This window comes from Neltuma alba, unplaced genomic scaffold (genome assembly GCF_004799145.2).
Source record: "Neltuma alba isolate B1F8T4 unplaced genomic scaffold, ASM479914v2 tig00010694_pilon, whole genome shotgun sequence".
In the NCBI taxonomy this organism is placed as follows: Eukaryota; Viridiplantae; Streptophyta; class Magnoliopsida; order Fabales; family Fabaceae; genus Neltuma; species Neltuma alba.
Window position 1 is genome coordinate 2,435 of NW_021635534.1, and position 16,483 is coordinate 18,917.

Below are 16,483 nucleotides of genomic sequence, written 5' to 3' on the forward strand. Positions count from 1 at the left end.
TCACCCTTACCGTAGATTGAAAAAGGCATTTAATGGCTCACAAGAATATGAAATGGCTCCAAGACCATTAACTGGAGAAGAAGTTTATCAGCGGGTGGAGGGAATTAATGTGGTCTTCGGTAAGAAGAAGAAGAAGAAGACTGCCAGTGAGAGAAATATATGGAAAAAAAGATCTGTCTTTTTTGATCTTCCATATTGGCGAAGTCTTGATGTGAGGCATAGTCTAGACGTGATGCATGTGGAGAAGAATGTATGTGAGAGTCTTGTTGGTACACTTTTGCATATAAGTGGAAAGACTAAAGATGGAATCAATACAAGACGAGACTTAGTCGAAATTGGAATAAGAAATGTCCTTCACCCACAAGAAAGAGATGGTAAGAGGGCTTATTTACATCCAGCTGCGCACACATTATCAAAAGAAGAGAAAAGAAGTTTCTGTGGTTTTGTCAATACTATTAAGGTGCCACAAGGTTATTCTTCTAATTTAAGCAAACTTGTTTCAATGCAAGATTTGAAGATAACGGGAATGAAGTCTCATGATTGTCATGTGTTGATGCAACAATTACTTCCACTTGCTATTCGAGGCATTATGAAAACCGATGTGAGAAATACTATTACAAGACTTTGTATGTTTTTTAGTGCCATTTGCAGCAAAGTCATTGATCCTGCTGAGTTGGATGAATTAGAAAATGAAGGTTATGTGATCCTCTCTCAATTGGAAATGCATTTTCCTCCATCATTTTTTGATATTATGGTCCACTTGATAGCTCATCTTGTGCGAGAGATAAGACTTTGTGGCCCTGTGTGTTTAAGATGGATGTACCCTTTTGAGAGATACATGAAAATCCTAAAAGGGTACTCTAAGAATCCTTATCGGCCTGAGGCATCAATTGTTGAGAGATATGTAGCTGAGGAGGCAGTTGAGTTTTGTAACGCATATCTTGACAGGGTAAAGGCAGTTGGTCTTCCTCAATCTCGACATGATCAAGGGAGAAGAAGCAAGGGAACACGGGGTGTCATAGTGAGGTCTATGTCAAGAGAAGTTGTAATGCAGGCACATCTATACATTTTAAACAACACGGATGAAGTTTTGCCGTACTTAAATGCTCACAAGAATATGCTGAGGAACTTGAATCCAAGAAAGAGTGACATGCAACTAGCTAATGAACATAATAAGTCATTTGCAGAGTGGTTCAAGCGAGAAGTGTTAAAAGATGGCAATCCTTCTGAGACAATACAGAGGCTAGCTGCAGGGCCTTCTTTTGAGGTTTTGTGTTGGGGTGGATATGATATAAATGGTTATTCTTTTTACACAAAAACCCAAGACGATAAGAGTACTATGCAGAATAGTGGGGTGATGGTAGTAGCGGAAGCCATGCATTTTGCTAGTTCTAAAGACAGAAACCCAATGTTGGCGGCAATGTCCTATTATGGAATAATAGAAGAGATATGGGAGGTTAGTTATACCAAGTTTAAAGTTCCCGTCTTCAAATGTAAGTGGGTTAATAGTAATGCTGTGCAAGTGGATGAAGAATTTGGATTTGTTTCGGTCGATCTTGAGAGGTTTGGATACGGAGACGAGCCATTTATTTTGGCAAGTCAAGCAAAACAAGTGTTCTTCGTTCCCGATCTAGCAAAAAAGAAATTGTCTATCGTGCTTCAAGGTAAAAGGCAAGGAGTTGGTGGAGATGATGGTGACTTAGAGCTTAATCTTGATGAAACCCCGCCTTTCACAGCTACTCGACCTAAAGCAGTTGAATTAGATTTGGTAGATGATGACTATGCTGTTAGAGATGATCATTGTGAAGGAATTTGGGAGGATAATCGTTGTAAGCCTCAAATGAATTTTTTGATATTTTTTTTGCTAAATATACTTAATAATATAGTGTTTTATATTAACTTGATATTTTTTATTCTTACATTTATTAATTCCTTATTCTTTAAACAGGAAATGGACGGATCCGGTCAACAGGGTTCTGGTGATGACAACTCTTTTACTAGCCGGAGAAAGGGTAGAGGGCCAACCCATATGAGGCATTTAGCTTTACGTGATGAGAGCACACAGCCTATGAGGATTACAGTGGAGTTTGATGATGATCTGAAGCCTATAGGAAAGGATGGGGCTCAATTTACTAGTTATGTGGGTTATCTCGCACGCAGTAAAATTAGCATTGACATTCCTAACTGGAAGAAGGTGGACAAAGATTTGAAGAAAAACCTTTGGGAGGATATATTGGTATATTGTGCATTGTTTTCTCTACTTGTTTCAATTATAGTTGTTTATTTACTTTATAACTCTATGCTATTATTGTATTGCATGCAGCTGACATTTGATATTCCTGCCACTAAACAAATGAGAGACCGTCTGTTGAAGCAAATTGCTGAACGGTGGAGGGATTTTAAGTCCATGCTTACAACACATTATATTAATGGAAAAAGAAAGGGTGTGCATCCTAAGGAACGATACCAGTTTATTAGCGATGAGGCATGGGAGAATTTTGTGAAGCAACGTGAAGACCCCGCATTTCAGGTTTGGTTTCTTCAAACTTAATTTTTAATCAGGTCATATTTTATTTACTAAACTAATTTTGTCGATTTGGTTTCATTGTCATAGGCATTGAGTCAGAAGAACAAACAAATATCTGAGCAGAATGTATACCCACATACCATGTCTCGTGCAGGGTATGGTGGGTTGGAAAGAAGTATGATGGAGGAACGACTGAAGAATGCACAGATGGCTGCTGCTTCAGATCCTACTGGCTACATGCCATCCATTGAGCGTCCTTCTCGCCAAGAAAAATGGAAGGCGGCGAGGATTAAAAAGGGTCAATACATTACTCCACAGTCTGCTACTGTTGCTGAGAGGATTGTAAGTAATATTTAAGAATTATGCTTCATTAATTGTTTTTTTCAATTATCTTAAATTGAATTTGTTGTTTTAATGATATAGGATACACTTGAGGAGCAACTATCTCAAGGTACATTCATCCCTCAAGGACGGATGGATATCTTGGCCACTGCTATTGGAAAGGCTGACCATCCCGGAAGAGTCCGAGGGGCCCCTAAAGGGATTGGTATTAAAGAATTTTTTGGCTCTGCTTCACGAAGAAGCACCAGATCATCCTCCGCTAACATGGTATCTAAAGAGGAGCTCGACCAACGACTACAAGAAGAAACAGAGAGAGTTCGAGCTGAACTAAGTCAACAACACATGGCAGAGATGCAAAAGATACGTGATGAATTCGATGCCAAGTTTCAACAGACTTTGATGATGATGGGTACGAGCGGATTCCAGATGCCCCGAGTATCTGAACCTTCCCAGGTAATAATCACACATCTTTTTAAATCTTCTAAAGATTCATTTGATCCATTTAAACTTATTTAATGTTTCTTAACTAATTTCATATTATGTTTCAGGGTTCACCTGTGATAAAAAGCGGAAAGGGCAGTAATAATCAGACTGTGCCACTGACAGTGTCTGACCCTGACCCTAGCCCTGACCCTGTCGAAGACAATGGGATGCCGTGTTCTCTCTATGTGGATTATGAAAATTCACCTGTTCATGTTGCTAATGGTCGAGCATTCATGGGCACAACGATTCACGGCAACAAAATTCCGAGCAATCAAGCAAGGGTGACAGTGGAGAGGATTGTTCGTGGTCAGGGGGTACACCAGTGCCTAATCCTACTGATGAGGTTCGACTCTTGGCCCAAGCTAAAGGACATTTCATTTTGTGGCCAAAGAGACTTATTACAAAGCCAATAGTGAAGAAGGCGGCAGCAAAGAAGGCCACAACGAGCGCATCATCTGATCCTGTACTCTTGCCTCTTCCTAGTGATGTTGCGCTTATGTATTCCAGTTTGGAGGTTCTTCATTCCATAGTGCCAAACATGGATAAGCCTGTGACTTTCAAGATGCCGTTGGGGGTTGTGGGTTCAGATATAACATACGACTTCACCATTGACAAGAGGGACCTCGTTCAGTTCCTCAACTTTGAGGAGCTTGATATAGCCTTCATGCAGCTTGCTATTTTGTAAGTTACAATATCATTTTCTTATTACATATTATACTTCATGCATGTCCTAATGTTTTTTACTTGAACAACAGGCATTTTAATCAAATCTGTCGAAACGGAGGACTTGAAAGAACATATGGCTTTATGTGTCCTCAAAGGGTGCAGAAAGAATTTAATACTGTGGAAGCAAGGTCAATCTACATTATGACCGTAATGAGTCAGACCAAAAAGCAAATATATTTTGCACCTTACGTGGAAGGGTAAGTGTATTATTGTATTTGAGATATACAAGTTGTATGTGTCGGGTTATAATTAACATGGTTTGCCTTTTGCAGTTATCATTGGACTCTAATTGTTTGTGCCCCTTTTGACAACAAAGTTTACTGGTTCGATTCACTCTGTGGAAGTCCATCCGAAGAAACCAAAGATGTCATCGACACGTTAGTTTTTATTTATATATTTATTACTTGTGAAGTTTATACAAGCATGCTCTAATATCATTTTCTCTTATAATGTTGATAGGGCTTTTCATAGTTTTAATGTCGTGGCGATTAAACAAAATAGACAAGCACCAACATGGATTCTTCCACAGGTATATGTTGTTTTGAACTAACTTTTAAACATTTTTTGATGAATTAAAGTTAATGTTTATAATCAATAATGTCTAATATTCAATTTTATATCTTATTTTTTAAGTATCGTTGTCAACAAGGACATGTTGAGTGTGGATATTATGTCATCCGCTACATGAATGACATAATTGAGACAGGAACGACTGAGAAATTAACGAGGTAAAGATGAGTTACGTTGCATGACGTTCTTCAATTTATTTCACATTTTTGACTAAGTTTACTATGTTATTTTTGATTAACAGATATTTCAAAATACTGCGCCATATCTCATGGATGACATCAACTTGATGAGGGACACTTTGTCAACAACATTGGTAGAAAAAATTGAAATTTAGCTTTCAAATAGATAGGTTATTTGTCAAAAAATTCATTGTTAGATGCTTTCTCTCGGTTCCCTCTTATATTGTTCATGATTTCCATTGTACAAAGAAGTAGTTACTTCTATTTCAGAATTGTTGGACCTAGCTAGCCAATACGTGTTCCTTGGTTACCACTTAGTTCTATTATGTTGGCCGGTTTCCCTATTTTCGAATTGTGTAAAAAAAAATTTCATTGCTGTATATTAACTAGCTAATTGATCTTGTTCTGCGTGATCTGCACTGCCTACATTTGTTTGGAGCTGTAAACTGCAGGGTGGTAAACACGAAAATTTCGCAGAATTTTAAAAAAAAAAAAAAAAATTTAACGGCGGTTATACATATAACCGCCGTTAAAACCATTTTCCACGGCGGTTAATTGTAGAACCGCCGTGGAAAGTCAACTTTCTACGGCGGTTAAAAACCGCCGTGTTTTCCTTGCCTTTCAACGTCGCCTTTAACAACTACGCCTTCAAAACCGCCGTTAAAAGCCACTTTTAACCGCCGTTAAAAGCCTTTTTTCTGGTAGTGTGATTGAAAAAGATAACATTTAAATTGATTTGGATATGCACAAAGAAGATCATTGGAGACACATATAAGAAGAGGACATTAGATAGTATATAGTTCTTTGAAAAAGAGTGAAAGAAAATTGAAAAAGAATCAGATTTTTTAATTAACAAACTATTTAAAAATTTGGTTGTTAATAAAACATAATAGTATTATGCGAAGCTTGTTGATGTAGTGCACCATTCATAGATACAAGGGACTTTTTACATCACAAATTGAAAGTGAAGAGGATGAAAGGACCCAAGGAATTAAAATAATAAAGAAGACAACTAAACTTGTCAGAAAACATTATTTTGATCAAGATAACCATCCTAATCCTTTTTTCAAAGTCATCGAAAGAATTCAAACAAAAAAAGTTCTGATTCCCAGCATGATGGACTCCATTATGAGCTACAACCATGCTGTCATGCTCAACTGGGATTTCTCACAAACACCTTACCCTCATGAATTACACAGAAGAATAATCGCAACACAAACGCTAAGGCAATTGCAGACATTCATCAAGAGAGTATCAATAATACCTGTGGGATAGATTGAAACTTCCCAGCTTGTAAGGCGTAAGAAGAGGAATCACGGGAGCTTCGGAAGCCATTTTCGGTCAACACGAGAAGCGAGTTTGCTATAAATAGAACTGAAAGTGAAGTGGAAAGATCGAATAGTCCACGACGGCTCTCCATCAGCGGCAGAGTTAGTGGATGATGACGTGAGGGAATGCGTTCGCAGTCGCCAAGGGCAAAAATGAGTACAGAGAATCAATGGCCATCGCTAAAGCGGCTCTCTCTCTGCCCTCCTTTTCGCGCCCTTTTGGTGTGTAAAACGACTGTCCTTCCCCCCCCCCCCCCCATGTGATAAACGACTCATACTGATCACGTTTTGATCAAGTTTTGAATTGTTAGTTTACATGATTAACTCAATTAACACATTAGCTTTAAGTTTTTACGCGTCAGCGGTCAGCCTTTCGGGGTGGTGATGGCCCTCTTTAACATTTACATTATTGAAATAGACAAAGTATGTAAATTACTCATAAAAATAAGGATTAATATACAGATTTGTTTTTAAAAGTTTTAATTCTGCTACTTGGAAGTTTTTCTAGTTTAATATTATCCTGAAAGTTTAAAATTGTAACTACTTTTTTATTAAAAATGTTAACAATTAATATCAATATTTTAACTATCAAATTTTTTTAAAATGATAGAAAACAAAATTGTTAAGATTTTAAATTTTTGGGACAATACTAAACTTAGAAAAACTTCAGCATGTCCAACACTCTTAAGTAAAAACCATCAAAACAAATGTATATCTTAATCCTAGAAATAATTTGGATAATGTGAATTCCATTTTGGAGTTCAAGTTTAAACTTGCCTATGTTTGTTGTAGATTAACAAGCCACATCTTCCATTGCATCTGGGGAGTATTTTTATGTTTCTATCTCAGAAGGTTGAGAAGCACTTACCTCTATTCCTTGTCAACTACTACCTCAAGTTTTTCACATGGAAACTAGTTGAAAATTCAACTCAATCATAAATATAATATTTCAGTTCACTTTGTCTTTAATATATATTCAGTTTGCCCCTAAATAATATTTACGCCAATTATACATGTTAAGGAGTCTTTATTAATGAGTAATTTCAGTGCAGATGATTAGTAGGGATATTTTAGGGACAATATCTATTTATTATAAACAACTAACTTAACTAAATTTTTTAATATTTACAAATTAGTTATCAAGCTCTTATACCAAAAACTAAAGGTAATATATTTTAAAACTCCAATATATATATATATATATATTGCATATTTGTTTGGTATCCATAATTTTTGTTCTAGTTTAGAAAATGGAAACAAATTTCCTACCTGGTAATTGATAAATATGACTTGTTGCTTACTTTGTGTCATGCCTGACGTTTCGCTTAATGTTAATTGCAGACCTTTGGGCCCTGTCCAAAGCACTAGCTAGCTAGGATTAGACAATTTAATCTTTGATTTCATAGAAATTCAGTATTTTTTTTTATGTCCTTTTTTTTTTGCTTATGCTTTTTGCATTTATTCTGGTAGGAGTATTCGATTTATCTCGTTCCGGTCTCAATTAATTTAGATACAGCAAAGGGGGTAACAGGACAAGACACATAATGGAGTCATCCTAACCTAGGACATGTTCTTTTTCTTTAAAAAAAAATCACTTATTATTATTATTATTATTATTATTATTATTATTATTATTATTATTATTTTATTTACTAATTTTTGTCCTAAGTCTCTACCACTCTCTTCATAGTGCGTCCTTTTTTTAAAAAAAAAACAGTTTTAAGGTGTATTTTGAGCATCTTGATTTTTTTTAACAGTGTCTTTTTTACTGTGTTTCTCAATTAGCCTTTCTATGTAATTATTTTTTTTAGTGTGTTTACCAACTAAATTTGGGTATTTAGTATCTACATAGATTTATTTTTAGAAACCTAATAAAAAAATTAGAGAGAATTATAATGAGATTTCAAGAAAGAAACATAATTATAAAAAAAATTCAAACAAGTTAGAAGCTGAACAATTGTTATTAGGACTTTTCAATAATTATTATTTTTTAAAAATTTTGTTGCAATTCTCCTAAAAGATTTCACCATAAAAATAAGACTCAAAACAGAAAAAAATTGGACAGGATGGCAGAATTAGGACAGTTTTTTTTTAAAACCAAAATGCTATAAACAATAAAATTATACACCAAAATGCTGTATTTTTAAAAGTATTTATCAATATGTAACACTTAAAATCATTTTTGGTAAAAACGACTTTCAAATTATACACAAGTCATTTTTCATAAAAATGATTTATATGTTAACTGATAAATCGTTCTTAACATAAACGATTTTAGAAATTATTCTTAGTGAACGATTTTACTTTTTGATTTAAAAAAATTCAAAAAGTGAAATCGTTCACGTCAATAACGATTTCACTTTTTTCTTATTCATATCCGTGCAAGAATTTATGCCAATTCATTTGTGTGCGAGAATCTATGCCACTTACTATGCATGCGAGAATCTCCCATTCTCGTCCTATGAGGCTATAGCAACCTAGATGATTTTATATATTACATGTCTTCCTCTTCTTCTTTTTCGCACTTGTTTCATTTTCATTGTTGTCTTGTTCTATTATTTTTTTGACTCTTGCTTTCAAACACTTAACAAGCTCTTTTACTGCTGTTGTAAGTATATTATTTCTCTTCTATTTTTCTTTTAAAAAATTTACAGCTGTGATATAGAATTTGATTTTTCATCCATACTATCCTTAATGAGTTAATATTTTATTATTTTAATTTTCAGGAGGTGAGTGGTGGGTTCAACAATCTGAAATATTTGTACTCTTTCTAAGCTAGGTGCCTTTTATTTTAACAGCAAAACTATCATCTCTTATCTTATTTTAGGATGTTAAAATTTTGATATAAAATCCAATCTTTTTTTAGTATATGATTATTATTTTTTTCTTATGAAAGTATACTTCTCCAGAAGTTTAAATTTAGTAAGATAAAAATAAAAATAATTATATATACATCTTAAATATCAAATCTGTGGTATATAAATTGGTAGAGATTCTTACACACAAATGAATTGCCAAAGATTCTCACATAGGATATGAATAGGAAAAAAATGAAATCGTTCTTAGCATAAATAATTTCACTTTTTGATTTAAAATAAATCAAAAAATGAAATTGTTTACGTCAAGAACAATTTTTAAAATTGTTCATGCCAAAAACGATTTCACTTTTTATCAGTTAACATATAAATCGTTCTTGTGAAAAATAACTTATGAATGATTTGAAAGTCGTTCTTATCAAAAACAATTTTAAGTATATCATATTGATAAATATTTTTAAAAATACAATATTTTAATACATAATTTTACTGTTTATAGTATTTCGGTCAAAAAAACCGGATAAGGATACTATGGGAGGATCAAGACAGTATGGGGACGGGATGGAAAGGAAAACGAAAATAACCCTTACTGGCTGATCGGTGGCTTCTGATTTATTATTTGCAGGGGCTATGGCTTGGTTGGGTCGTAGCTTCGTCTTGATAAGATTAATGCAAATATGCCTCTTTTTTTTTTTTGGTAACATGCCTCTTTTTGTTCAATACGCATAAATGCAAGTATGCTAGTGGTTGAAGAAAATTTAAAAAGTATATGATAGGATATGAAAAGAAATAACTATGACTTTATTATATTTTTAAAATATTTAAATTATCTAGGATATTTAGATTATTTAGATTTTTAGGATTCATTTAAATTTCTCTGTATTTTATCATTTTATTATTAGGATTAGTTGTTGTTATCATTATTTTCAGTTTTGTTATTATTTTAGTATAAGTAACTTTAGATTTCTTATTAGACGAAAAACTTAATTATTTATGATATTGCAATTATCATTTTCTCTCGGTTGGTTTCCTCTTCTATATATGTTTTCTATTTTCGCTTCTCTGATCTTTCTCATCTCTTCTATTTCTCATTTCCTCTTCCTGTTTTACATTATTGTAGCGCCAAAGACCAAACATGAATCAAAGAAAACGTGGGAGATAGAAGCAAAACAACTTATCACTTAATTTAGGAAAAGTTGTTAATGTCGTTACCATGCTGCTTTTTGGTCAACTGCTAAAATGAGAACTTATAAACACACATGTTGCTTAAATCTCTAATCCTTATGGTAATAATCAAATATCAAGCTTACTTTTCTATGACTGATAATTACATATCAGGTACAGCACCGAAGTTTTTTTTTTTTTAATAATTCGTGATTTCTATGACTACAAATTCATACCATCAAAATTCTTTGCAAATTGCAAAACAAAGATGTAACTTTCTCAAGTATTTTTTTAATATGTTCGCTTTATCATATACTCCTCTAGTTCTTAATATAGGACCTAATTCTTGAGTTGGTTTTGGTCCTAAATATAAGACCTATTTTTTATATTTATCAATTTTCTCTAAATTACCCCTATGAATATTCCCTCAACTATAATCAAGTAGGAGAGGAAGATAGGGTATTAAGAAAGATGATTATGATATTTAAGAAAAAACATGTCACATTTCTTATAATTAACTAACTTGCTTAACTTTCTTAATCTAAGCAAATTAGTTAAATGGGTCTTATATTAAGGATCTGAGGAGTATATTGTACATAATAAATTAGAGACTTAAGATCTATTTTGGGGCTTAGCCCCTTGCAAAATTCATCAAATTGAACAATACTCATCTGCGTATTACATTGATTCCTAGTATTGCGTATAACTTTTAATTATAATACTAGGAAATATATGAAAATTATTAAACCGTAAACTGTGGTATTTTGATTAGAATGATGCAAATTTAAAAGTGTCAAACGTCAAAATTTAAAGCCATGGTTGTACTCCCTCTAATCCACATTATAAGTAGTTTTCTAAAAAGTACGTTTGGTTTATTTTATAAGACGTTTTGATAGTATCAATGAGCATTATATGTATAAATAGATATATATTCATATTTGCTTATATATAATAAGGATAGTGAGAAAAATAGAAATTAATCTAACATTGAAATTTGGTGTGGTTAATGAGAGAAATAGTATAGGGAATCATTTAAATTTTTATGACAAATTTAATTTTTTTAATTATTTTTATTAGTATGCGTGAATTAGATAGAAAAGTCTTACTTCTTCTGAATTATTATATAAGACGTTAGTTAAGTTTTCTCACAAATCAAGGAATGTTAGTTTAGTTATCAAATATGTTTCAAATTGATAAAAGTTAATATTTTATCCTTATTCAGAAATGTGATTGAAAAATTCTTTTTTCTCTCTCTCCCCTTCTTGTAACAAAGGATAAAAATAAAAACTATCATTAATTATCCAGTCAACTTCTTATATTTTAGGCCAAAATCAAATTTTTTTCTAAAACAGTCACTATATTTTCAACCGAAGGGAGTAACCTGTAAGGATAGTTGTTGAAAAATGGCATCACATTGGTGCAGTTTTTAATTGCAAGTTGGATCTAAGTAGATCAACGTGTGGAGAGCAATGTCTTTACATTTAAGATCAAATAGAAGTATAAATCTGATCTCTGCCGTATAATTATGACTGGGGGAGTAATTATCATTCATATCTCAATACATACTTTCCCAGTTCTTGAATTATACTTCTCTCATTTTATTTATAAGGTATTTTCAGTATGTTTCATACATATTGAGAAAAATCTTAAACTATATTAACTCTTCATTAAAATATAATAACTTTTTAACTTATTCTTATTTAATATATACACATTTTTTTTAAAAAAATCTACACTATAATAAGTGAAGAACAAAATAGTACATCCATACTAAAAATTTAATAATGTGATTTATGAATAGGACTGAAAAAAACCTTTTTTCTCTAACTTATAATTATAAATAAGATTAGAGGAATATATTTCCAGCATATGCCAACAAAATGTTTTAATTCCAATGTACAATAATATGAAATGAATATCTATATTTCTACCAACAATCAATAATTAGAAGAATTAGTAAATAACTATTATACATCGATCGGATTAAAAATATCATTGTATAAAGGGGGCTTCAAACAATACGAACTCTTGGACAAATTCCAGAACCCAAATAGAAAAAGCGTGGAACGGCCTGCTTAACAAGCCACTGGCTGTTACTCAATGCTTTTCTTTTCTCTTTCCTTTTTGGCATATTGGAAAATTATTACAATCAACACTGAAAAGTACTGTTTCTTTTGATTTTTTTTTTTTTAATAAAATGACAATTTAAAGTACAAAGATGCATCTACAAAGGCACTAAATTACTAACTGTAAAGGCTGAAATCTTGAGGCTGAGGAATCAGTGATATTCTGCTTAAAGAATCCGAATGGAAGGCTATGCATCGGAGGGATAGTGCACCCTAAGTTTCTTGAGCAACCATGTGAGGCGAAGAAATTATACCATTATGCAAGGCCCTATTTCTTTCCATCCAGATAAAATTAAGTAGGGCAGTAGTACCATGTAGAAAATGGAAATTTTCATCCTCATGGAACTGCCTGCTTAAAATGTACTGTTCAAAATAGAAAACACTTGGAAAAAAATAACTTCTAATTTGTATGGGCTTAAGAGCTGTCTTCAAGAAATGGGTAGTCAGTATAACCAATAACAGGATCAGAAGTGTAAAACGTCTCTCTGTGGTACTTGTTGAGAGGAGCACCGAGCTCAAATCTCTTTGGCAAATCTGGGTTCGACAAGAACCACCGACCATAGGCAACAAGGTCTGCTCTGTTCTCTGCCACTGCACTGTTGCCATCTTCACGATCATAGCCTCCAGCAACAATGAAAGTGCCATTGAATGCCTTTCTCATTGGTGCAAGACTGTGAGGGCACTCAGCTTTTTCCCAAACAGTCTTCATTCTTGGTTCCACCATGTGACAGTACAGAATATTATATCTATTCAAGGAATTCGCCATGTATAGGCCAAGTTCTTCAGGACCGGAATCCCCACATTCATTATAATTTGCAAAAGGTGATAATCTAATTCCCACTCGCTCTGCCCCTATCTCATCGGCAATGGCTTTAACAACTTCCAAAGGAAAGCGGCACCGATTCTCTAGCGATCCACCATATTCATCCGTTCGATCATTGACCTGATCTTTCATAAATTGGTCAAGAAGGTAACCATGGGCACCATGAATCTCAACCCCATCAAAACCTGCAATTGCAAATTGCATTCAGTTATGCATATAAAGATTGAAATATAGTAACAGTACCCCCATAAGTGCGTCACATCATTTGCAAACAATGAAAAAGGTGCCACTAATATTACTTAGGTCCCTCTAAATTTGTGAAGATTTCTGTTTGGTTCCAAAGTTAATGCTGCCAAGTAATAATATTTAAGCAAGCCTACGGTTAGATTTGACATTAATTCTTGAATGATGAGATAGTGGGGAAAAATTGAATCATGTTAAGAAAACTTGATGATGATCATTTTGCTCATATAGATAATTAGTTTGATTATTACAAAATTTTACAGTTACTGAAGATACCAGCTTGCACAGCATTCCTTGCAGCGAGTCTGAAGTCATTGATGACTTGAGGAATTTCATCAGTCCTTAACCTCCTGGGGGGGTCATGAACTGTGACGCTAATACCATTACTTTGAATTTGTGGCGACAATCCCTTGTCTGTACTAGATATTGGGGCTTGCCCATTTGGCTGAAAACCTGTTCAAAATGAAGTAGGATGGGTGTACATTATATATATACATCAGATTTAATTGGTTCTGATGGAATTTGAGAGAGATAAGATACACTCTGGTAGTAGATACCTGAATTTGAAACCCTTCCAGTGTGCCAAATCTGACAGAAAAATATTCCACCTTTGGCATGAACAGCATCCACAATGGGCTTCCATGCTTCTATTTGCTCTTTTGTCCATATGCCTGGTGTATTGGCATAACTTTACGTTGAACAACAAGAAAACAACCAAAAAATAAATAAATAAAATAGAAACCATCAGTGTGGAGTATCCTAACGAATTGGGATAAAATTAACACAATGGCATAGTGTACAAATTACCCTATAGCAGTGGGAGAAATGCAAGTAGCTTCAGATATCAATAAACCCCCCTTGGTAGTTCGTTGAGAGTAATATAAGATAGCATGAGGCTGAGGAACATAGTTGTAAGATCTCTGTCTGGCCAGCGGAGCCAAAACAACTCTGCATACATAGCAAAAGTGAACCAATTCTGAGTAAAGAAATCACAATATAATCAACTGATGCTTAAAGTAATAATACTACATGGCCGGCAAGAAATTTTCCCCATTCTAGTGCACTAGCCGTAGATATAAGTGACATTTCATAGCACAAAAGTGAAGAGGGTGTAAGGGCCCAAGAAATCAAAATAAGAAAGACAACTTGTCACCAAACAATGTTTTGATCAAAATAACTATCCTTAGTTTTTTTTTTCTTTTTTTTTCTTTTCAAGAAGTTATCGAACGAATTCAAAATTTGTGATTTCCAAGTATGATGTACACCATGATCTATAACCATGCTGGCATGCTCAACTGGGATTTGTTACAAACACCTTATCCTCATCAATTACACTGAAGAAAAATGCAAAACAAACGAAAAAGCAATTGGATAAATTCATCAAGAGTATCAATACCTGTGGGATAGATTGAAGTTTCCCAACTTGTGAGGCGTAAGAAGAGGAACCATGGGAGCCTCGGAAGCCATTCTTGCTCAAGACAAGAATCGACTTTGATATAAATAGAACTGAAACTGAGATGAAAAGATCGAATTGACGACGGCTCTCCATCAGCCGTGGAATTAGTGGGATGATGATGTGAGGGATTGCGTTCGCAGTCGCAGACGGCAGATGAATACAGTGAATCGACGGCGATCTCCATGGAAAGTCCAAGCCTGACATGATCCATGGTCATGTCATTTGAATCTCAGAGAATTACAATCAAATTCAAAAAAGATTTAATTATCTTAAAATATTCACTTTGCGAATAATAATCTATTCACAAAGTGATAAAAACGACAACCTTGATCACTTATCTACCTTTTGATAATTAAATTTCTTTGTTCGGTCGGAGAGACAACGGAGACTCAGCTATTTTGAGTTATAACGTACAAGCTGCGTGGCGCCAGGAGAAACCGTCCTATTATAATTTCACAAAGAAAAGTTATACATTTCATATTTGTTTTACATTAAATTTCATAATTAATATTAAAATAGATATATGTACCAATTATATAAGTAGATGTAAAAAAAATTTATTATGTTGCTATTAATAAGTAATTAATATGTTTAATGAGAAAATTTTAATTAAATCTAACTAAAATATTAAAATCTAACTAAATTTGATCTATTTGGATGCGAAGAAAAGTCAACAAGGAAAAAAATAAAAAAGAAGAGAAAATATTGTTACCGCTCCGCTTTGAATGACTAAATAAATAAATATATATATATAAATGACCAAAATATTTTTTATGTAAAAATATCATTTTTAAAATTAAATTAAATACCATAATAAAAAACTAATTTAAACTTAAATTATTTGATAAGAATATAGTTTCATGTTATTATATTTTAAAACAACATTTGTTTAGAGAAAAATGTTACTTTTCAAGGTAAAAAAATAAATAAAAAGAGGATATTTTTTTAAAATCAGTTTTTTTTCAAGGTCTCTAAAATTAGATATAATAGAAGAGAATAAATAAATTATATATTATTTAGTATTATTAATAAATGTTAAAAATATAATATAAAAATGAGACGTGGAGAATATGAAGGGAAAAATGAGTTTTCTCCTCATTTTTTTTCATTAAGTGGAGAGAAAAATTGGAGAGAAAATGAGACTCTCTATTTTTTATCTTAGTATTTTTTTAGTTTTTTTCCCATCCAAACGACATCAAAAATTTTTTTAATCTCGTTAAAAGACCAAAACGCTCCTATAAAAGAAAAATTGAACGTAAATGTATGCATGATTTCAGTTTTGATGATTTCAGTAAGATTTAATTAAATTTAGTTGTGAATTTTTTTAAGTAATTAAATGCATGACATACGTCATGTATAGAAATAAATTCTCATGCATCACATGCATAGCAGATATAAGGCTAGTTGGGAATAGATGGTAATTAACAAGTAGTTTTTAAAAATTTGGTGCAACTTAACTTTTTTCAATATGCGATTCGTCCTTTTATATGTAAATTAGTTCTAATGTTTTATACAAACCATCTTCAATTTATATTGTTTAACTTTATTTATATGCAATTTATCTTTTTGATATAATCTATCATTCTAAGGATCATTTGTCAATTAATTTTTTTAATGAAAAATTTATCCTCAATATTTCCCCCTCACACACACACATATATATTTGAAAAACAACAAAACAATCATTAATTAAAAAGAAA

General features: G+C 32.8%; 1 protein-coding gene across 1 annotated transcript; it reads right to left on the minus strand.

Annotated features, from left to right (window-relative positions):
- Positions 1-12,483: 12,483 nt before the first annotated feature.
- Positions 12,484-15,044, minus strand: LOC114758428 (12-oxophytodienoate reductase 1-like). Its single transcript, XM_028947461.1, has 5 exons — positions 14,724-15,044; positions 14,135-14,275; positions 13,885-14,015; positions 13,604-13,780; positions 12,484-13,269 (listed from the first exon to the last, which is right to left on the minus strand). Exons 1-5 carry the CDS (start codon positions 14,792-14,794, stop codon positions 12,677-12,679), a joined length of 1,113 nt encoding a protein of 370 aa, XP_028803294.1. The 5' UTR covers positions 14,795-15,044; the 3' UTR covers positions 12,484-12,676.
- Between the last annotated feature and the right edge of the window lie 1,439 nt (positions 15,045-16,483).

What these genes read in the sequence shown, in the direction of transcription:
- LOC114758428 (XM_028947461.1), bottom strand. Translation starts at nt 14,794, where the DNA reads ATGGCTTCCGAGGCTCCCATGGTTCCTCTTCTTACGCCTCACAAGTTG. An exon ending in AACTTCAATCTATCCCACAG is followed by an intron (nt 14,276 to 14,723) that starts GTATTGATACTC and finishes CTATGTATGCAG; the next exon opens with AGTTGTTTTGGCTCCGCTGG. An exon ending in TGGAAGGGTTTCAAATTCAG is followed by an intron (nt 13,781 to 13,884) that starts GTATCTACTACC and finishes CATTTTGAACAG; the next exon opens with GTTTTCAGCCAAATGGGCAA.